Below are 23,833 nucleotides of genomic sequence, written 5' to 3'. Positions count from 1 at the left end.
TTTTTGTTTGTCAGATTCCTAAATGTCATCTATTTCTATCTGTCACTTTTTTATCATACGGCTAAAATAGTGCACGTAAATAAAAATTCCCAGTACAGCATCACCTTTCGTTTGTAACTTTAACACAAGGCACATGTTGTTACTTCCTGGGAAGATAACAGCCTGCTTTTGAGAGATACCAGATTCAGTTTGTTTACATTTTAAACAAAGCATGCATATTTCAAGTGAATCATACAAGAATCTGCTTCTGCTGTTTACTGCATGAATGCAAACATAAATGTATCCTATCCTTATGCAGTTTATAAGTTCTGAAAAAAATATATGATTTTTGTAATATTAAGTTAAGAAAGTGCATTACAATTTCTCTCTAAATATAGGCATTAGAACCATTAAGTCTGACAAGTTTTGATGAAGTGAATATGAATGGAATCAGACCATTCTCAGATAAGTTAGGTAATAGCACAGACATCCTAAGATGCATGAAATAAAAGGTAAACTCTTTTTACCAACAGCCATGGCTAATAATTATTAACTTAATGAATTAAGACAGTGGATAATCAGACTTGCTCCTTAAAGAGCAGTGTTGTTTGTAGCACTACTTCAATCTAGGCTTCAATATCCAAGGTAAATCCCATGGCAAACTGAAACTGGAAACTGCAGTGGTTTTCATTAAGATATGCTACCTAAACTGTCTGCTAACTGTTGCTTTATATGTCTGGGGTAGGGGAACAGCCATCAATTTCATCCTTCTTTTACTTTTTCAGAATTCAAGCAAAAACTCGAGAGTTTCGGGAGAGACAAGCTCGAGAACGTGACTATGCAGAAATACAGGACTTTAACCGGACGTTTGGCTGTGATGCAGATCCAATGTATGCTGGGATCACTTCCTATGACTCTTCTTCAAACAGTGGCACGATAACACTGAACGCTCGACCACAGAGCCCGAGGGAAGGACAGACGGTGGAAGCCTTGTACGCACAGGTGAAGAAACCACGGAATTCAAAGTCTTCACCTGTAGACAGGTAGGCACCAGCCATCAGTCAAAACACTCTCTCAAAATATGCCCTTGTACTGCTTTTGTCATGGGAGGTGACTGTGCATCAACTGGAAAGTCAGAGCTGCATTTTTATTAATGGCTTTTGAAAGCCTTTATGTAGAACAGTATTGACTCACTCAAATCAGCCTGTTACGGAATGGGACGGCAAAGTTATTTTCTGCAGAGCAACTGCTTTTCTTCTCATTCTTCAGATGGTTTGGAATTTTGGAGTCACCATTTGGTGTAACTGAAATTAAATTCAAATTTGTAATGTTATCAGGTTCATTTATCAAAGCTCTAATGGATATGCTTGTGGAATGCAACATTTTCCACCTATTCACAGCAGTTGCAAAATCTGTAGAAAGCCCTTTTGTTACAGCAAAAATGGGTTAAAACTTACCTCGATTCTAGTCCTACTGTTGTCCTGAACAGGTTGAGCTTTTTGATGAAATACAGACCAAGTGAGTAAACTCCAAGCTTAACTCAAGATCTACTTTCTCTTCTCATGATGTAGCTTATGATTTATACTCTTCCTGTGGTTTCGTTATCTGAACTGGGTCATGCTTGGTTTTATGCTGAAACTGGGCAAAATTCTGATTTCTGTTGATGGAGGTTTGAGTTCCTTTGAAAACCTGAAAATAAAACAGGCATGTAAACTAAAATAAAGTAAAAATAACCAAAGGCAAAATTCACAGTTTTTTAGTACTTTAACAATGAAAATACATCTGTTTTTTTGGCTTACTTTTACGAACTTGCAGTTCTGCATTTTCTCAGCTTTACAAAATCTAACACAAAAATCCTAGTGTGTGAGGTATTGTTAGCTCATTCGGAGGTTATTAATTTAGCTCACAGTAAAGCCACTCATTTTGTTTTCTACTTCATCCTTTCCAGAATTAAAATATTGGACTTTCAGTTAGATCAGCAAAGCAGTGTCTTTGCTTACAGGTTTGAAATCTGTATAGCTTCCACATGAGAACTGGCATTCATCTTGCGTATTCTGTTCTAGGCAGCAATGGAGTAATTTTTATTTGGTCTTAAGGAAGGTAGCTGTCATGCAGAGTTCAGCTAATTGCCTGTCTAAAACCCTTTGAGGACTGAGATTGTTGCATTTAGTCCTCCACTAGATCTATTTTACCAAGTTTCTTTACATAATATTGATAAAAATATATCCTCTAACATGACAAATAAGAAAATCTCAGATGCACTGTGGAATGCATGCATTTTTACTAAAAAGTCAGTAGCACAACTGCCTTTTTGTTTTCTCAACTGCATTGTTCTGTTGCGCTGTGTAGAAGGTCTGCTTTTCATATTGAATATATTGTGGATATATGCACATTATTTCAGTGAAGGAAGCAAAATGATATTAAAAGGTGACAGCTTCACCTGTGTCTGTCCTTGAAATTTTGAATTCCTTAGCCATGTATTGGCTGGCACTGGTATATATATATATATATATATATTTGAAATATTATATATGTATACATATGCATATGTATATACACACATATATACGTGTGTGCATGTATAAAAATATATTTAACATTCATATGTATATGAAATATACATTTCAGCACTTTTGTGCCTTTGGAAATCAAGAGAGCTTGGTTGGATATGGCTGCCACGTGGTGACTCTTATGGCTGTTTTTGTTAGACCAAAGGCAGTGTTTCATGCTGGAGCTGAATGGCATCAATGTCACATCAACAAAAAAAAAGGTCTTTGATGCAAACCTGGCACGGCGAAATAGAAGACCTGCATGACCTAGCTAACTCTGTGTGATTGCTGATAAAAGAGCCAGGAGAGAGTGAGTAAAACTGAAGATAACGGGGTACTAGGGGAATCTGATGTTAATCATATGGGTAGGACTGAAGAGCAGTGAGATAGTTTTGCACATTCAGGCTGCTTCTGGAACACAGAGGGCCCTGTCTCTCACAGATGGATCATGCTGTGACAAAAGGAAAGACCCAGTACACACAATGGGCTTGAGCAGAGGGAGAAAAAGCAAGTTGGGGACTAGAAATGGGGCAAACAAAGCAACCCCTAGTCCTGTGATAAAGGGGGATACATTTGTCAAGAAACACCTGGAAAGAAATATTTAATTCAGATGTAAAAATATTATTGTTTGCTATAAATGTGCTCTGAAGTACCTGTTCAGGGATCTGAGGCATGAAGTCCTAGTGTATGGAGTTTTCTTTTCTCTCTCCTCGCACCTTTATTAACAACTGAACTGTGGAGGTGGTGAATCCCACCTGGTTCAGGGAGACTTTTTGGGTAATGTTGCAGTGATCTGTGCAGGCTCAAAGTTGCCTCTCCCAGAAGTCGAGTCCATACTTTGGGCCCATTGCTGAGTGTGTCATGTCATAGAATGGTTTGGGTTGGAGGAGACCTTAAAGATCACCTAGTTGGGCACAGAGAAGGTGTAACAACTGTGAGGGAGCAGCTTTCAGTCATCCTCAAGGTGTGTGAAGGAAGTCTGGGAGCTTGACCCTTTGTAACGTTCAGCAGCAGAGCCTGAATCGTGGCTGAGGTATCTTCCCAAAGGCTCCTCTGTGTTTTACAGGCTTTGTCTTAGATGTATTAAGAAAGCAACCTCTGAGCATTTTAAGAAACAGTTGTGACCGTGTGGACCTGAGGTGCTTGTTAACTGTGTTGTCTACTTGTCTGTAGGATAGCTGGCTCCTCACCCCATGGGAATTGCAACTTGTTTCTTGCTATCCCTTTCCAGCAGAGAGACCTTCCCCTTTCACTTAGCATCTCCAGTGATGCCCCTTTTGACACCAAGCATCCAAATGCCTCCTCTCAAGGCTCTTCTCCATGGAGCTCTCTTCTCTGCAGTCTGATTTATCCTGATAATGCTACAAGAAATTTGATGAAATAGTTGGTTGCAGTTCTGCATCCTTAAACTATTGTGTACATTAGCGTTCACCTGTGGTGAGTGTTATTTTCAGTGTCTTTTACCCTTTGCCCTCCCATCCTTTCCTTTCCTCTGGATGCTTCAGAGGTTTCCTAAATAGAAACAGTTGCTTCCAGCCTTTGTGGATGGGAAGGGAAATCACTCTCAGTGTGTTACCCTTGCGCTGAACTACCAGGAGCTGGTAATGGCCAGGCTGTCTCAAATCTTTAGCACGTTCATATTAAAAGCAGCGTTGTTTATATGGGAAATGTTATTTCTATTAAAGTCTGGTGCTTAGTGCCAAACAAAATTTGACATTTAAGTATGTCCAAAAGGTTATTTAAAAGGCTCTTACAAGGAAGCATATAACAAAATGTCCCATAATAGTTTGCATACCATTGCTGAACACTTATGACAAATTTTTCCATAACTTGCAAGAGAATTACTGTGCCTGTATGTGAGGCCTTGTCAGGGTTTGTTTTTCTTTAATATTCCCTCAGCTTCTCTCTTACTTTCATCAACACATACCACCAACTGTTGTAAGTTTAACTATATCGTGGCATATGAATAATAACAAAGTATATAAACTGCTCATAGGAATAGTGGATAATTTTTTTTTTTTTTTTTACATTTAAGGATATTATGAGAAGAACTATTATATTTCTTCAACAAGTGATGGTACTGTCATCAGACAGTTATTTCATAACCTAACTGAAACCAAGATTGAGAACAGGCCTGCATCTCCTTCTTGGATATATTTTGTATTTGCTTGTGTCCTGAGCACCTCAGTTGTAGACAGATAGTACAAAACAGTAAGAAGAACTTGGTTATTCCTTAAACTTTTTCCGTTTATCTAAATTAGAAAGTAGATATTATAATGTCAAAATACAGCAAAGGAGAAAGAGATGTTGACTTACTTATTGGAGACACACATATCTATATGTGTGTAAGTGACAGTGCTTTACCCATCTTACCAACAATGGCTATTAAAAAAACCCAACTCTATAAATAGTAATTTTTATTCAAATATATCCTTACAGGACTTGAAATTGGTTTAGAATTGAATTAATGCAGATTTGTGTGGCATTATACTTAAGTCATTTACGGATATTAGTGGGGTTCAGAGGGAAAAGCCTTGTTTGGTTTGTTGGTTTGGTTTTTCAGTGATAGTACTTGTTAAATATATAGTTGAAATATGGGAGGTTCTTTATTTTGGGCTTCTTATGTAATCCATGCATACATGTAGCTCCTGTGAATCTTGAAACACTAGTCATAGCAATTCTCTCCAGTAGCACTAAAAAAGTGGTTTTCTGTTCTTGATCCTAGAGAATTAAAGCAGATTCTCTTTCTTAACATAGGAGTTTATTTCTCAGAAGAAACAAAACTCTAGCAATAAATAAATAAATAAAATGAGTAAATATGTTGGGAGTGATTGATGATCAGTATAGCTACATATACATGAGCTGCCCTTGCTATATTATCTCCATCCTATGTACTGATACATATAGAGACAGGCTGCTAGGAAGTTTTTTCACTTCTGTTAGGCATTAACGAAGGGAAGTCAAGGTTGAATGTATAGCTTGAGTCTATGTTTATTTTACCATTCAGGACGGAAGTATCTCAAGAAAATTTTGTTCTTTAGGATAAAGCTTTTAACTTCTCTGAAAAATGTCTCTAGTATGTTTTGCGCCATACAGAAGAGAACCTGTACGATTGCCTAACACTGGTTTTCATGTAGATGACAATGGTGCTATACAGTGGGGTTTTATGGTGATCACCTGACATCCACAACTGAGCAGCATGTAGAGAGACAACTCGTAATGGACATTTACTGGCTGTCACTCTGTAATCATTTCCCACCAAGAGTGCATTGTCCTGAAATATAATTGAAATAAAATAGGCACTGTGATGCTGTAAATCTAAATAGCTTGAAAATAGTAGGTTAGACTCCTCCAGCTTGCTGAGGACATTTTAATGGAAACATAAATACCATAATCATATGCTTTTTGCATGCATTTTGCCATTAAAAAGAAAAAATCTTCATTTTAGAATGGAGACCTTTATGAACTTGTTTCTTTTCTATCAGAAGTAGAATCAAGTTATGTCAAAGGAATATCTTGGAACTGAAAATTGCCCCACTTCCTTTATCTGTCATCTGTTTGGTGAAAAGAGGCAAGATGCTGTTTTTAAGGTTGGGTCACATACTTTGCTTGCTGCTTTTCCAAAAAGAAATGGAGAGCATTTTATTAAGATGTTAACTTTGATTCTCTCAGTAGTATCTTTGTGCTTAAATTGGCATGAGAGTAATGAAACCTGGAAACTGCAGAGAAACACTCTAATATAATACAGAAATATGTAAAAAGTGCAATAAGCAGACCCCATCTTTCTAGTGTGTGTAAAATAACTCTTAGCAATAGCAGAATGGGTTGTGAAAGCTATGAAATACTATATTGCCGTGCCTGGATAAATATTTGTTAAAAAAGCAGGCTGTTGTGCAGCTATATTAAACTTCTCTATTGGTAGTGTCAGTCACAATAGTGTTCTCAAGTCTGCGGGATCATTTATGCATAGGAATCTGAGCTTACTGCGAGGCCCACCAAAGATAAGAGAGAGGAATTATTACTCAGGGTGATGCATCCTGTAAAAGCTAGGATGTTTCTTAGATGAAGAGATTTTTTGATGGTTCTGGAAGTTGACTTGAAGAGCACTTTCATGAAGGGAAAGGCCACGGCACTGTAAACCATCTAACCAGTGACATTTAAAACCTGCAGAGCTGTGCAGAAGGCTAACAACCTAGATTGAATAAGATTATGAGTAAGCTCTTCCCTCCTACCTGTGTTTACTTCTCTTCGCTGGTGTGGAAGTGTTTTCCTACGCCTGAATCCCTTGTTCTTCATTGTTTATCACCTTCTGCCATCAGAGCCCTAGAGATAATGTGCTACCAGGGGAAGGTACCACTCATGTAGGTGAATACTCAATCAGGTTGCAAGCATTTCAGAGTAGACAACTGTTTTCCAAGCTCCTCAAATAATCAGTAAAGTTTCTGAAATTAGTAGTCATAGATTTTAAATCCTTACCTTCCAGTGAGCGTCACTCTTTTATGGCATTTTGAAGCTTCATTCCTCTGAGAATCTGATTTCTGGAAAGACTTTCCTGACCTAGAAAATAGCACATATGCCATTATGGGATAATCAAACAGACTTTCGAAGACAACCTGCTGGAGAGCAGTGGGTTAATGAACTATTTGCAGTTCTCTAACATATAAAACTGAAAATAATACTTGGAAGTCATTGTGGTATTTTTCCTCCTCTGTCTGTGATAACCCAAAGAAGGATTAGTTAGAGCCTCTGTGAGACTCTTCATGGGGTTTAATTTCACTTTAGCACTAACACATTGGGTTTTTTGTTTCTCTACCCTTCATCCTATAAGCCAGTAATCCTTGCCCCCAGGACTGCCTAAAAATTAGCTTGGTCTCTCATAGACCTGTATATTTAGAACCCAATAGACACTATTAGCATTGGCATTTTATTATCTTAGGTTGGTTGTTTTCTTTTGTTCTTCCATCTTGATAGAATATAAGACAAGTTTTAATATAAATTCATGAGGATTTATGTAGGCTCCCTATTGTGAAAGTATGCGATTGCGCTCCCCTGTTTGGGTTACCACTTTGGTGGAATAAATGGCAGACTTACAGTGAACTCTATTCAGGTCTCCCATTTTAATTACTTGAAAGTCCTGCTTTCTCTCTGAATAGATACCAAGCACTGATACTGTTGTGAGAACCATGTCTTTCTCCATTTACCACAGCCACAGCCTCACTGAGAACCCAGTGGTTTCTCTTCCCCTCTCCTCCGGTCAGTTTGCCGTGTAATCTGAAGTGTGACAGATGTTTGTTTGTTTTTACAAAAGCAGCTCGAGTTAGTACCTCTACAAATGGTTGCAGTGGGAAAATGCACGGAGAGATAAGAGAGATGAACTTCCTGCTCCGGGTTAGAAGACAAGGGGGAGAAGGGGGCCCACCCAAACGTGCCCTTTGTGCCCCTGTTCTGAGCGACTGCGGATGGGCCGCCTTTGCTGGAAACTGGGAGTATCTGCATAGCTGTGTGATTTTCAATTCTTTTGAGTGCGGATGAGAGACTGTGTAAAAAGGTGGATCTAAACCTGTCACTTCTCATCCATTTAAGGGTATAATATATTAGTATTTTAAATACGTTGTAACTGAATTGTGCTTAGGATTTTTTGTTGGTGTATTAGTGCAATTTGCACACAGATATAGCTCAGTTGGGTGTTTTGTTGCTTGAAGAAAAAAAGAAATGAACCTTTACATTTTTTCAGATGGTAGAAGATAACAACAAAAAAAACCCACTATAATTACATATCCTACTATGAAACAAAATAAGATGCAAAAACAATGAGAGGCAATGTCTCAGGCATCTAATGGTTATTGTATGGCTTGAGATTGCAGTCCAAAAACCCAGCTGTGTCTGTGACGTGCACATCTTTATTTCCCACTAATGCCATCAATACAATTTGAAGTTCTTCATCCTGAGAAAGTTATGGGGAATATTTGAGTACACAAAGCTGAAAAAGCAAAGACTTTTCCATTCATTAAATGAAGTGCTTTCATCCTAACAGTGTAAACTGCTAAAATCTGTTCTTTGCAAGTTCTGCTAACCTAAATTTGGATTGTGAACTGATGTTGTGCAGCACTTGAACACCATAATTTAATCAGTTTAATTTGTTTTTGCTATTGAATGTAGCCCTTTCTAAAGAGAAGACTAATTTATGATTTTTCTGTCTTTTATGTCCCTCCAGTCAACCCATCTGTTCCTCTTTGGTGAAGGATTCAGGCTTCTCCTTTCCAAGCATTTAAAGGGCTAGAGGTTTTGCATTTTAGATTTGTGTGGTTATAGGAGAGGAGTGTACAGGCAGAGCTTGGAGAGAGGGCTGTGTGTTCACCAAATTCTGGTTTTCTACTTGCTAAAGCTAAATATGAAACTTGAAATTACATCTTTAAAGTAATGCAGTTTATTGGATGAACAGTAAAACGTTCTTTTAGTATTGGAGAATTTGAAGAATTTTCTCTTATTTTCTATTTTTATGAATGGTATCTCCTTCAGAGATGAGACAAACTATATTTAACTCCATTGTTTATCCTTATGGCCAGTATTGTTTGTTTATGTGACTTACAAATCATCCTGCTTATGGTCAAACTATTTTGTCCCTGGTGGAAGTGGTGAAGTCTAGTTGTGGGGAGGAATCCTCTGCAGTAAATTTTAGGAAGGAAAATAGCATCACTACATACAGGTTGTAGGGGGAGGTGGTTGGTTCCTTTTAAAATCTTGTAAACTCATTGAATGAGCGCTTATGAAACATATCACATTGGCAACCCTGGAAACTGAGAAATTGCTGAAAGATCTCATTTCGGTTTGTTCTTGGTTGGAAAGCTGAAAAACAGTACTTTCCACTCATCACTCAGAAAACAGTGTATATTACCACAGCCTTATACTTCATGGTATATTGTTAAAGAATTGGTTTATAAAGTGTTTGAAGTCTTGTTCCTTAAGGCTCAAACTATGATGTGAAACATTGAAAGGTTTCTTGCATGACCTATTTTATATTATTAGGTACTTCTGAAAAACATCAGACTTATTTCTAACATAAGACTTACTTGCCATAATTTTTTTTTTCATTCTTTAAAATACTAGTGACATTTAAATAGCTTTTCAATCTGATGTGTTCATAGGAGTCTTTCTTACATGATGGATATATGAAATGTTATTATAGTAAATAGATGACATATTTGTAATGGATAGGTAATTTCCTCTGCCTGGAGTTTAGATGGTGATATAACGTGTAAGAATTTATGAAAGAAAAAGCAGAGGAGCAAGTTTTGCTTCATTTTAATTTGTGTGTATAGTTTAGTAAAAATAATGCATAGCACGCCTGAGTTGCATTTCATTCTGTAATGAAATGTCTTCTGTGTGCAACAATTCAGTCTTGATTACAGCCTTCCCTCATTCCTAGGTTTCACTTTAAAGGGAAGCACAGCACAAACTGGGATGAAAAGAGAACACATAATTTCTACTATCAACATTTTAAAAACCATTTAGAATTTATACAACTTCAAGGGATGTGAGAACTAATGTCCCTCAAACTTTTCGTTTCCACTTATCTTTGGGAAGGAAAGAGCTCTGACCTGGCAAACAAAGGAGACAGAAAATATTAGCATTGGTCTTTATTTCGCTAGACATAGTTCATGGCTCATTAAGAGTTATAGTATATATTACTGGGTATTATATGCTGCAGAGAAAACAAGCAGAAGTTGCCTGTCATTACTTTGTAACTGTGTTAGTAGATATAGTCTGGGGGAAAAAAAAGAAAGAAAAAAGGAAAAAGAGAAGGTTTATCTGTATATTATTTTGTACATCATCTTAAATTGTGCTGTGTCTGCTTGCTTAAGATAAACTCTATGCATATTTGCTAAAATGTTGTCAAATTAACCCACCCTTTTCTAAGGATTGCTAAATGCCCATCAAGAAATGGAGGGGCAAGCTGAAGCTATTTTAATTAGCAAAGTGTGATTTAAAGGTTGCTAAAATCAAAAAGAGCTTATTCATTTTTCATCAATAATAATTTTTCTTAATATTTCATCAAAACCTGCTGATTTGGAGACCACCTTCTGGGCTTTGATTCATTATGACTGCAGACATAATTTAATTTTCCCCCCTTTCCTCATTCTGTGATATGCTCTTTCATCTTTGAGACATTGTTAAGATGTTTCTAACATTCACAGATTGCTAATTGGTCCAACTTTTTTTAAAACTGTACTTAAGACAGAGCCTTCTTTTCTGTGGAAGCAGTTTTCCATACATTTGCTTTCACTAATGTGTTTTTTTCAATCTCTGTATGTGATAAAGTATAAGTTCTCAAAAAGACATTGAAAATTGAGAACATGTATGCTTTTATATATGGCAAGTGAAGCAAAAGTATTAGAGACTTGATAGAGGGAAATTAAGAGAGTTGGTGCAGTCATTAAGATTGCAGAGTCACTGCATTAGGCCTTTATATTTCATCTAGAACTAACTTGGAATTACATGTAAGTAATGTTTTTTTATCTAAATCTTTGGGGGATCATGAAGTAAAGCAATTATGGGAATTTATGCAAAGGCATTTTGTGAAAGCATGTACAATTAAAAGAAATTGCTCCTTTCACTTTAGTAGAGCTGTTCATCTAAGTTTTGTCTACATAATCATACTCTGGTAATTTCTAGTCCCCAAATGCATTTGTGTTACTATTTTAAGTTGAGATTCATAACCTGTTTCTTCTTGGGAGATCTCCCTGTAGAGTAGTATCCAGGAAACTTTCTATTCAGGTACCACGTTAAAACAAGAAGTGGTTGGTTACTCAGCAGCAGAAGAACATAGGGGATTGAAGCAGTCCAAGTGGTGTGGGCTGTAGCCTGATCCTTTACTGAGGGTGGTTGGAAAACCAAACCAAAAATCTTCATTTTTCTTTGCTCATCTCTCACTTGTGAAACGTGTCACACTGGGTGAGTGCAGCTGGTGTCCAAGGCACAGTAATTTAGAGCAGGACCATCTTTTTCTTCTCTTACATGTAGCCATTTTCCTCAGTCCAGACTAAATAGAATTTCAAAAAATGTCCTCTGTGCCTTGCTTAGATGGTCAGAGATAAGTTATTTCTCCTGTGAAGCCCCACTGAACAGTTCATGCAGACTGAATTTCATTAGCTTTCATTAGTTGCACTATTCTGCTGTAGTTAAAACTGCTGCAGCTCAAGATGTCAGAATTTAACAGGAAAATAGGTAAAACTGACATACCATTCAGTGTCAGGAATTATCCTACTTTATTAGAGCTCATGCTGACATTTTTTAATATTCCTTCTGAAGCTCAGATGATTCCATCTTTTATGTAGCATGTCATGTTGTGTGTCCACATTCAGTAGAGCACATACACATATGCAGAATGCAATGCAGATACAAGAATGTGTTTAGCTGTGGCAGTATTTGTGTGTGTGTGTGTGTATACTTATGTCTGTCTATATGTTTTTGTATTTAAAAAAATCTCTAAACATTCTTCTGCTCCAGAGGAAGTGACCTCCAGAGCTCATCTAGTCCAATCCCCTGCTCAGAATGGGTTCGGTCAGGTCAGGTTGCTCATGGCTGCAATTATGTCCTCAGTATCTCTGAGGATGGAGATTTCATCCAACTCTGTGGGTGCCTGTTCCAGTATTTGACCAGCTTCATGCTGGCTAAAAAACAAAGGCAAAAAGAAAAAGCTTTTTATATCAGAATTTCCTGTGCTCCCGTTTTTGTCCATTTTCTCTCATTCTATTGCTGTGTAACTCTGAGAACAGTCTGGTGTATGTGTGTAAAAAACAAACAAACAAACAAAAACCAAAAAACCCCAATCAAAATTAAAGCATCACTTTTTGTAAGATTTGGAATATGAAACAACAGATTCAAATTTTTCAGGCATCGAAAGAAATTTTTAGAATAATGATTACCTTAAAAATAGTTGTTATCATTGAACTTTTCCTGGAATGATTGCCAGTGTTGGCTTTTTTTCTTGCATCACCTATTGTATTTTCATATTTCAGAGTTACATGTAGGTAGGTGGCTTGTTTCTCACAAATTATTTTGAAAACATATGTTGCCTTTTTCTCCACTACACTATTCAAAACTTGAAGAATAAATCTGAGAACAAAATATAACTCTTGATTCTTCTTGAAATACAGGAAGCTGCCTGGGAAGCTGACTTTTCTCATTTAATTCACAGGTTTTGTATTGTGCTTACAACATTCAGCTCCAACAAAAATGATGCATCTGAAAGTACCTTTAAAAATGACTCAGAACTGTGTGTGCTGTTGGATTGCAAGTGCTCCTTGTATGTACTTAGTTCTTGCTTTTCAGTCAGTCTCATTCTGCTGGTAGAGAATTGTGTTTCTGCACTGCACAGGCTGGATTGCTGCTGTGTGGGACGTGTGGCTCTGATAGCCTTTCTTCTGCTAAAGGATTTTCTGTATTTCTCTTTAAACACTGAGGTCCTGCAGCTCATCTGCACAATTTCCTGGACAAAAAGAGATCATGACTCCCAGAGAAATGATACTGTGTTAGCAGGGAATTCTGAAACAAAGGCTTCCAAGAATTTATCCAAGTCCTGGTCGCTATGTTCATTCTACAGCTAAAATTTACAGATGGTGAGTGCTGCATTGCAGGAATGGAGGCTCAGGAGACATGGGGTCTCCTGTGGAGCTGAAGGGTTGCACCGGAGGAGGGAGCGGGAAATGAAGCAACTCTCCTGTGGAGATCAGGAGCACTGCAGGATGGGGATCGGAGAGAGGAAGCTACCTGCTGAGCTTGCTGTGACAAAGGGGAGACAACTATCCTCTCACCTGCAGAAAAAAAGGAAAAAAAAAAAAAAGAAAAAAGAAATTAACTGCCCTCCTTGTAAGCACAGATGAGTCATAGGATGGTCTGTGCAGGGTTGCCTTTTATCTAGATAGCATGTTTGCAAGGACCCTAAAGAACTTCATAACCTTTAATGGGACTTGTAGTTGACATAATGACCACCCCTCCCCACTCCCTGCTCTGACAGGCAGTTACCTGCACAGTGACACGCTGCTGCTGTTTAATTGCACATAAATCAGGGCCAGGGAGTGGAGACAAGCCAGGAGAGTATGGAAGGAGAATTTAAGTGCAAAAGGTAATTACCTGGGCTGGAATATGGCCAGGGCATCAGGGTTAACACCTGTGTGCTTGTGAGAAATGCCTGTTGATATTCTTCCAGAAACCATTTTCTACAGAGTTACAGAAAAGACCCTGCTAGTTACTTAGTCTGATTCCCTCTGTACACAGAATTGGCTCTTACTGTGGTATATTCCACCACTTGTGTAGTGCACACTGGAATGAGGTTTGGCCAATAGCATTATGTGGGCTCTTTCTTTTAAAGGTGTTGTTTGAGGAGACAATTGCCTGGTATATAAACTAAATTTTTATTTTATCACCTCCATGCTCTCTTGAATGTATTAAGGTCTACGGTAGAGAGACATAAACAGTCTGAGATTCACAGTACCTATCTGAGGGTGTCCCTTGAGATCCTAAGTAAGGAGGAAAAAATTATTTTGATGTGTATTCCTCAGTCTCAAAACAAGGTAAATTAACTGCTGCTGAGACCTCTGTTGTGGTTTAGACTGCTGCAAAAACAAAAACAAGCTCAGATATCACCACATCGCACCATAAAAGACACAAACCCTTAACATCTTCCTTCCCTTTCCTTCTTTGTTTGCAGACGAATGCAACATCTCTCCTTTTGTGAGCTTAGTTTAATCATATTTTTCATATTTCACCCTCTCAGTTCATTACTCCATCTTCAGGCAATTTATGTTCTCTGTACCATTTGAAGCAACTCAACAGTCACATCCTTCAGCATTCTGCCTGAGCTACTCAAACCTGCTCTCCGTTGATGTGATACTGAGAGAAGAGCTGCATTCTGCCTCCAGTCATACAAGAACTCTGAAAAGTGTTTTCGCATTTATTTATCTGTCAGGTATTTATCCCATCTTAAAATCCCCCTTAAAATCTTAAAATACTTTCATCTGAAGAGGGCTAGCTCTTGAATACCTATCTTTCTTGCAGGAGGAGAAATAAATTTTGTTCTGCTCTTAACCTTGGTTTTGATGAGTGTTTTTCATTTGTAAGAAACCAACAGAATTTCACAAGGTTCTGCACAGTCTGTCCTAATTTTATATTATGCCTGTCAGTGTTACCTGAGCAGCTCTTCAGAGGAGATCTGCAAAACGTTGTGTCTATTTCTCATGTGAAACTGAATGTGGACATATGGAAGGAAAACCTTCATTCCTACAGGTTGAGCCAGTCTTGGTAGCTGTGGCTGCAATATTTGTATTCCTTACTGACGGGTACTGAAAAGGACTTCTGCACATTCAGCAGTTGGTTACACAACCTCTAACATTAAAGCTAGGCAGTTTAAGATCTGATTTTTACTTTTTTGTTGCTATTGCTTTTTATGGTTGACAGCATAGTGATCATTAATATTTCACTGGCATTTATTATAAAAGAGAATTATATTGTAATGTTAGAGGGAAATGTTGAAACTCATATGAGATTTTAAATCACTGTGTATCCAGACTGACAAATTGTGCTAGCGTATAGGAAATAAAAGGAACTGAGAGAAGTTTAATATCATGTGAGCAGAGAAAGGCAGTTTTATGCAGTAAATAAATATGGTATTGAGAACGATGACATGAGGGAAATTGTTGATGTGGGAGGAATGTGTCAAAATCGGAGGAAATGAAAGTTAGAAGCACCAGGCTGAGGACTAAGGGTGAGAATGAGCCTGTGTGTCCCAGGCAAAAAGAGCTCCCAGACATGGAAGTTGGAGATGACTTGTTGAAGATGCTTATAGGGGGTAAAGAAAGATAATAATTACATTTCAGCAGTCCTTAATCTAAGTTGGTAAACTCCTTGGCTGTGATATAATTCACACACAATTCACCAGAATACAATCAATTAAATTCTGCTGTAATACCTTCTTTCTCCCCGTATGAGCTCTCCTTCAGGATTCACCTGACATTAGGCAAAGATATCTGAGCTCATTCATTCCCACCCTTCCACTTCAGCAGTGCTGCAGATACAAAAACAAAGCCTTGACTGCTGCATCCAGTCATCTAAATTCAGCTGCTCTTCCCTTTGGTGCCACATCAGAACAACTTAAAGAGGCATAAAACAGCAGGAGCTGCAATGTAGGTGTTCAGGTTCTTGCTGCTTGGTCACATTACTATCTTGCTGTAACTGTAAGAGTGTTGCAAACTTGATTAAAAAAATTAATGATGAGAAACAAAGGGATGAGCAAAGAGAACAAAAGAAAAAAGTGAAGAGACTGTGCAAGAAGTTTATTGCATGCAAGTCATCCAATTATCCCTCAGAGCCCAAATCCCTTGTCTAATTGCCTAAGTTGATCCTTCAGGACTGAATGGATTAAATGAAATAGCAGGGCTGGTGAAAAGCAGCCTATGGGAGGCATTTTGTGAACAGGCTTGCATGAACAGCAGAATAGAGTTTCTGTTTGTTTCTATTTGTCTGGGCCTTCTGTTATCAAAAGAGGAAAAAGGAATGAAAAAATATGAGGGCTTTTGGTTAGGAAGTAGTTCCTTTGGTTCTGATTTGAAGCACTGGGGGATACTGGAAAACCTGTCCTGATACTTTTTATGCTGTGCTAGTCTGTGTGGCATCTCTCTCTCTGGGACCATAAACTCTCACTTTACACTATATTTAAAGTTCATTTGAAAAACTGAGGGAAAATATAAACTTCTTCAATTAATCTTACTACAAAATCAGTAGACACTGAAGAATGTCTGGGTTGAGCTGGTGTTAAAATGGAAGCGAGTGGTTGCCCAGATCCTCATCTTACAGCAGTCATGGGTGCCAAACTCATAACAGAGCAAAGACAACTGTCAAGCCTAATGTACCTTAAAAGACTTCTGTTGAATACATTTCTCTGCATACACACCAGATAAGAAAGAGTCTCTTCTAATACTATAATATCTCACCCTGTTGTGCAAAATATCTCCTGCAATTATCCCCTCTAGAAAACATCAGCCCCCTTCCTTCTAAAACATTAGGGGTGAAAATACTATGAAGGGAAAGAAAAGAAGAATCTCCTGCAGAAGAGTGTAAAGGAGAGGAAATCAATCCTCTTCTAGTCTTGTTTTCTGTTGGCCAAATCCTTCAGTTTTGCCCAGTACTTTGCCCTGTGAAAGAGGACATTTAGAACACAAACCTCAAGCAGTGATGATATCTTACTTTAATTTATACAGTGCCATAAAGTTCATAATAAGATCAGGTTGTCTTACAGTTGTTATGTGAAATGTTAAGATGTAACACAGCACTAGAAAAAAAAGGAGGCGACAGAAATGTTAGCTGGTTCATTTGGATGTCCTCAGGTGACATTGAGCTAAGAAATTAATTTCCTGAGAGAAGCCTGCAGCAGAATGGAAACATTATCTGAAGTGGAAAGGGTTTAGCAAGGAGGACAGAAAAAATAATGTTGTCTAAGCGGTCCTAGACCTGACTGACACCTGCTTATGCCTTCCTTACTTATACCTCAAATTTTTTTAATATTAATAGTTTTTAAAATTCCTACACAGTTATTTCATCAAGACCTTTTTCCAACCTGCTTTGTGGTGAACACTGAAATGATTCATGCAGTCATACTGTTCTGACTGAATAATTGATACATTTTGACAGGCTGAATGTACAATGTAACTGAATGTACCTTTGCTTCTCAATATATATATATATATGATGATTAACATCACTAGTTCTTATGTGTGCTCATCAAGGGGAGAAAATGCCCCAAAGAGAATATTATTTGATGGTTCAATGAACTGAACTTTGATACTGCACTTAAGACTGTTGATAGCATTAAGATAGTCTTAATGGTATATGGATCTGTCAAATTATAAAAATTTCACAGAGTTAGAAAACTTGTGAAATATAGAGAATTTAAAGGAATGCCTTTGATATGTTTAGATCCAAAATTTCTCATTCTGAATTCTAGTCTTAACTCCTGGAGGATGAATGGATATCTCTGAAATACTCTGATTTAATGTGGTTCCATTGAACCTAAATCTGTCAGGATATGTCCTAGCCAAAGCTACAGAGGTCCCACAAAAAATAATTCAAAGCTTTAAAAAGAAGCTTATTCATGCCTAAATTAGAAAGCCAAGCTATCTATATGGCCAAAGGAAAGAGCTAGTATCCTCAGGAGGGCAATTCAGAGCATCCAAGTGCGATAACTTTAGGCAGAGTTGTAAATGCTCCCTACCCATACATATTAATCCTGCCCTGAGGTCATTTAGTTACCAAGTTGATATGAACTCTTTAAGTCCGAAGTCAACCAAGCTTCCTCTCTGTGCATGGTTCAATTGAAAGTTCATTCCGCGAAGGCTTGGCCATCCATAGCTGTCCAGGGATTGTCTGGTTTGCTCTGATGATGTTGTATAACCCTGATGTTGTAGTCAAAGAGCATCACTTTTGCATCCAGCTTTGGAATGCTGAGATTCTCATTAAATGGAGGCACTGAGGATGTTCACACACAGTGTAAGTATCAAGACAGAGAAATCTGTAGGTAGTGCATAGATAGATAGAGCACTTAAGAAACGTGCCTTTCTCTGTGTCTGTGTAGGAAACCTGTTTTCCATAAGATATGAACTGAAAATTAAATATATAAATATCCCATGAAAAACAAGTACAATGCCTAAATGTAAATGTTTGGAGCAGCTATGGATGCCCTAAAGTTCACAAATCCAGCCTGTAGCTCCAGTCAAGAAGGATCTGTGGCTGCTGTTTCATATCTGCCATTCCTACGGAAAAAAGTCTCTTTGTGTCACTAAAATGACACTTAGATTTCCATGTTTAGGCACCTGAGTTGATGATACTCACCAAGCGACTTTCAGCTGCAATTACAATAATCCAGGGGAAAGTTGAACCTGATTTGTCTACATGCAAGATGAGGTTTAAAACCACTGCACCTACCTGTCCTTTCCTGTCGGTTAGATCAGTCCCTGTCCTTGTTCCTGTGCATCAGGAGGCAAAGTATTATGTCTGAATTTGACACTGTGTGGATGGCTACTGTGTACTCTCAAATACTCCAATGCACTTAAATGTTATAGGATTTAAATACATGTAAATGCTAAATGTTTTATGTAAAACAAATACTATCTAAAGGATTTCCTTTACAGGATTTTAATCATCAAGTACTTGGAGCTTTCATTTGCCTCTCTCTCTCTTTTCATCATAGTGTTTTCTGGGGCAGGAATATATGTAAGAAGAAAAGCAGTGAAGATTCAGCTTGCTGAATTTGGCCAGTTTTAGAATGTTTCTGGGCTTGTGTTCTTCTGGAGACTCGTTATTAACTAAACACTTCCTGTTTCACTAAATTCAAAACTTTTCCTTTAAGATGTCTTTAATGCATGGATGTCTGTTATTATCTAACCAGCTGTTTCTTTTTGTTGGCTATTTAAATATTACAGAGCCATAGATATGATTACCAAATTGATAATTAACTGGGTTTTCTTTTGTTTTTAGGAAAGATTTTGTTTCCGTATTGTACATATTCTTGTATAAAATTTTACATGCTTCAGTGGAAATAATGCCTAAATTGTTGAAAATGTCTATTTGTAGCATTTCAGTAAACTCTGCTGTGAAATCTTTACATACTCAGACTTGAATCTGAAAACTAAATGTTGTTTACTGACAGTTCCTCGGTAATTTCACTTGCATGTGATAGCCCTAATTTGTGGCTGAAGTTCTGAATGGCTGCTAGAGAATTTGCCTTTCTAGGACAAAATAGTAATTGTATACAGTCATCTTCTTTTACTTGCTCCACTTATACCATATACTCAAGTGAGATGAGAACCTGTTTTATAAAGTATTTTGAGAATCCGTAAGAGTAAAAGAATTTTTGCTTTATGTAGATAGTAAGGGTTATGATAGATTTGGGGAGACATTGCTCAGGCAATAATTTGAAACAGCATGTAAGAATTTTGATACCTCAGCAACTGTAACATTGCTTAAGAAGTCACGGCATAATGTAGTCAATCCCTTAACGTGTAATAATGGATTATTTTAATGTTTGTAATGGAATTTTTTGCACTTGATTATTATAATTGGCTCTATAAGTAACACATTTTAAAAATTTTATGTTGGCAGTACCAGCATAACAAAGGACTTACTTAATATGAGAGAAATGCAAAAACATGTTGGTTTACTTCATATGCAATAATTATTAATGGAAAATTGTTTCATAAATGATTTTCAAAAGGATACACATCTTTTCAAGCAGTGGTCTTTACTACTATCAAACTCTGAGACCTGTCCTGGTTATGATGTGATAGGTTTCTCAAAAGAAAGGAAATTGTTTATTCTCTCTATTAGTAGTACACGAGGCAAAAATATTAGATTTACAGTGGAAGTTAAAAAGACGTTTTTGTCCAGTGATAAAAAGGATAAAGCACTGGATGTAGATTACCTTTAAGAGGTTATGGTTTTCTCCAACATCAGAAATCTTTATGGTTGTGTCAGACTGGCATAACCAGGCTCATTTTCCTCAGAGCAAAAGACTTTCAGGCCCCTTCCAGCTCTACTCTTCTTTATATGTTATAAATGGAAAGGATCCCCAAGGGAAAATGATTTGACTTTTTTTTTGGTAAGGACATTAATATTTTTCTGCTAGTCATGTAGGGTTATGTGATTTTTTTTAAAAAAAATATTTGTCCACGTAAAATAATTTTTTGTGACATGCTACTAGTTGTTTTTATTATTACTATTGTTGTTGTTGTTGTTTTGTTTATTTCACAGTAGTAGTTACACAATAAGTTTTGGAGAATGTTTTGCTAGGACTAAGAGGAAAGGAAAAGAGAGCTGTTAGGGGTGATAGCATGGACCCTTTGTGCTAAATAGTTCAAAATAGAGTAAATTACCATGCCATTAACATACACTCAATACATTATAGGAATTTGAAACTTCAGAGCTAATGCTCTGAAAACTTGTACAGAAGTAGCTTTACCAGAGAGGCACGTGTTTAGTTTTTGTGTCTGAAAAAGAAAAGCTGTAACTACCACTTTAAACTGCTGCTACAGTAAATATTTTTAAATAAGTATATTGCTTTGGGTTCTTTAAGAAACACCTCTTTACTACTGTAGTGATCTTCAGGGTGCTTTTAATCAGAAAATCATGTAAATTGGTAGACCAGTTGGCAGCTAATAGACTTCAAGCTTTGGATGAATTATTTTGTGCTCATACAAGTAATAGGTATATTAAATCTGAGCATTTCGTCATCAAATCTCTAATACAAGTGAAAAACATTGAATAGTCATACTTAGCACTTGCAAAGTGCTTTGCTGCTCTGAAACATTGCACAGACAATTGCTATTGAAACCTTGTGAGCTTTATTGCTGCCTCAAGAAAAAATATCTACCCAGCTAAAGAGGTCAGTAATGCAAATGGCATTGATGGGAAGTGTGTATCAAAGAGTTTTCTTTATACACCTGTACTCTTCCCTGGATATTTGCTGTTAGAAGTCATGGAGCAGAAGGACCTTATCTGTGATCCAGTCCAACTGGTTTTGTTTCTTTAAGGTAGAAAAATTAAGTCACAACAAGAGCATAAATAGGAAGTCTATAGTTTTGTGAACTCAGTTGCATATACAGTTTACTGACTTCTTGAGTCCACTTGCAGGCACTCAATATAGTAAATAGGAATCAAGTCCAAGTGTTAATATAAAAGTTTTATTTATGTTAATTGACTAAGATGAATGACACAGATATAGATGCCTTTATTTTATTAGGTGAATTCCACTCTCTTGTCTGACTCCAGATACTCATGAAGTTTCCATCTAAATCTGAGACTTTACTGACAGTAGTGAAAAAGTACCTAAAACTGCATGTAGTTACCATGCAAGTACCCAAAGTTTAACCTGGGGGATGATGGATGGGGTGTTTTTATTTTATCACTAATGAAGACAGGTGGTAGAAGATGAAGATGAGCTTTGGGGTTGGCTCTAGGGACTACCAGTTTCAGCAGCCGTGGCAAAGTTACCACCACTTCCAAACTGTCTACCATTTTTTAACACCTCACTTACCGCTTAGTGTAGCACTGTTTGGAGCTGTGGAGGGGAATGTAAATCATGCAACTTATACACTAAATTTTTCTGGCCAAATATTGTTCAGTACAGTTTTGTTACTGTTTCATATTAAACTTCTCATTTCCAACTGCTTGCACCACCTGGCTGCAGACTACCCTGCAGCAGAGAAATATTCTCAGGCCAAACACAAGAAAAGCAGGGCATTCAAAAACATAAACCGCTTAATCTGAATCTCTTTTCCCTAAATTGGCTGTCAGATTGTTGAGTGAAAGCAGCGTTGGAAACCTGGTGCTGTACACCACCCCACATGCTAAGTGTAGCTTTGAGCTGGGTGTGTTGCTGTTCCTGCTTCCAGATTGCACCGAAAGATCAGCCCTTATGTCACACACATAAGTGGGTTTTGCTGGTTTAGATTAAATTACATTCCATCAGTGCTCTAGATTTTATTATCATCAAAAGAAACATTTAATTCACCTGCCATTTAATCTCCCCTCTTCTTCCTCTCCTGTTCAAGACTGAGAAAAAATGTTGAATGAAATTATTTTAGACCCACACATTTGAGACATATTAAACTTAATCTTTCTTGTCCTAGGTTGTTGGAAGTTGTCTGCTTTGTTAATTATCAACATGCTGGCTTCTGCTGGACTTTATTCAGCACTCTTCTGTTTCATTATAGAATAGTAAATTAGAATTGTGGGTTTAGAATATATTTTCTCTCTTTTTGTGCAGTCTTTCTGAAAAATATAAACGTTATACTTTTACATATTCAGATTTTTAATCTTCAACCTAAAATTTGTCTTGCACACTGGCAAGATGCATTTGCTTGTGGAACTCCACAATGTCGCTTCTAGAAAATCCATCCTATACCTCAGTCTCTCAGTATCTATCTATTAGATTTCTCATATATTTACTTACTGCTTGGAAATAATTTTAGCAATCACTATATATATTTTTTTAAAATAATGCATCCAACAGCAGGCAGTGTTATTTTTCTTTTTCTTCCATGAGCTTATCCACCCACTTCCTCTTTGTCATGATGAATTTCCTTTGTAGTTGATTATAGTGATTTTCTGGTTTGACATCCCTCAGGCTCTGCCTTCCAAATCAATAGCATCTTTCAGTGAATGTTGTGATGAGCTTTTTTCCCCCCTTATTTAAAGATTACTTTAGAATAACCCAAGTGAAGATTTTTTTATGATATGTCAATTTACTTGTTCTTCTTATGTCTGTTTCTCAGTCAAATCTAAATCAATTGTTTTCTAAAGGTTTCTTGTTTCCTATTCTTATAAATTGCTACAGTCCAGTTTTTGTTTCCCAGGCTGGCATTTATCTTTGTCTTGTAGCTGTCCACATTTTGAAGTATACAAATACCACAGACCTCTGACGTTCCTTCATTAAGTGTATTTGAGGTGTTGACCAGATTATGGAACTCACCAATTCCCTCTTTAGACAGAAAAATGCATCTCAAGTTCTGTGGAAGAGGGGAAAAAAATTCTTTGTTTGCTTACTCATCTGGGAAACTACAGTCTGTTGCCAAAGCCAGTTATCATGAGCTTTGATTAGAAACCAGCAAAGACAGATGCTGAAAAACATAGTGAGAAAGATTTTATCTGCTCAGAGAAGAGTTCCTTTGACTTTGGAAGAGCAGAGAGACATAGCCAAGGGAATATGAATATGCATTCCTTTTAATATGTAGATGGCTATGGATGTAGATATTCTCACTTGCAGTGGTTGCTGTTGTTGTTACAGTGTCACTCTCTCTCTCTCTCAAGACTTCTTTATGACCCAAGGGTGCTTTTTTCTTTAAATTTAATTTTAATTATTTGTGTTGCATCCATATGCCTAGGCTTTCAGTATCTTTTTAAAATCTTCCCAACAGAAGGAAGGGGGATTTCTGTACTGGTTTAGAAGTACATAGTTAGTTACTACACTTCTCGGTGGTTTTACCCATGTAATTTCATTTATCTGGTGATAATTTAAACAATATAATAACAATAAACAAAATTTAAACAATAAATTGTTAACTCAGAATCTCAGGAACCTTGATGGAAAAGCTTGTTATCCTGTGAAGCTTCTTGGCTGCAGCCATTTTAGAGGTTTCCTTGGTTTTGCAGTTTTTCCAAGTTGCTAAAGGATTTTGTGTACAGACATAAAAGTGTTCTTGACAAAGTGAACCTGAGAACGTCACCACTGATATTAATATTTCCATATAGAGCCAGTT

The 23,833-nt window shown here is 37.2% G+C and overlaps 1 protein-coding gene across 11 annotated transcripts in view; it reads left to right on the top strand.

The window, feature by feature from the left end:
• PARD3 (par-3 family cell polarity regulator) overlaps nt 1–23,833 on the top strand; it is a 446,652-nt gene that overhangs the window by 347,026 nt on the left and 75,793 nt on the right. For all 11 annotated transcript variants that reach the window (XM_050332175.1, XM_050332238.1, XM_050332169.1 and 8 more), the window contains one exon: nt 765–1,022. In XM_050332175.1, the coding sequence (XP_050188132.1) occupies nt 765–1,022 (258 nt within the window). The remainder of the gene's footprint in view (nt 1–764; nt 1,023–23,833) is intronic.

This window comes from Myiozetetes cayanensis, unplaced genomic scaffold (assembly GCF_022539395.1).
Source record: "Myiozetetes cayanensis isolate MyiCay16 unplaced genomic scaffold, myiCay2020 scf1, whole genome shotgun sequence".
NCBI lineage: Eukaryota > Metazoa > Chordata > Aves > Passeriformes > Tyrannidae > Myiozetetes > Myiozetetes cayanensis.
This window is presented reverse-complemented; position numbering and strand designations above follow the sequence as displayed.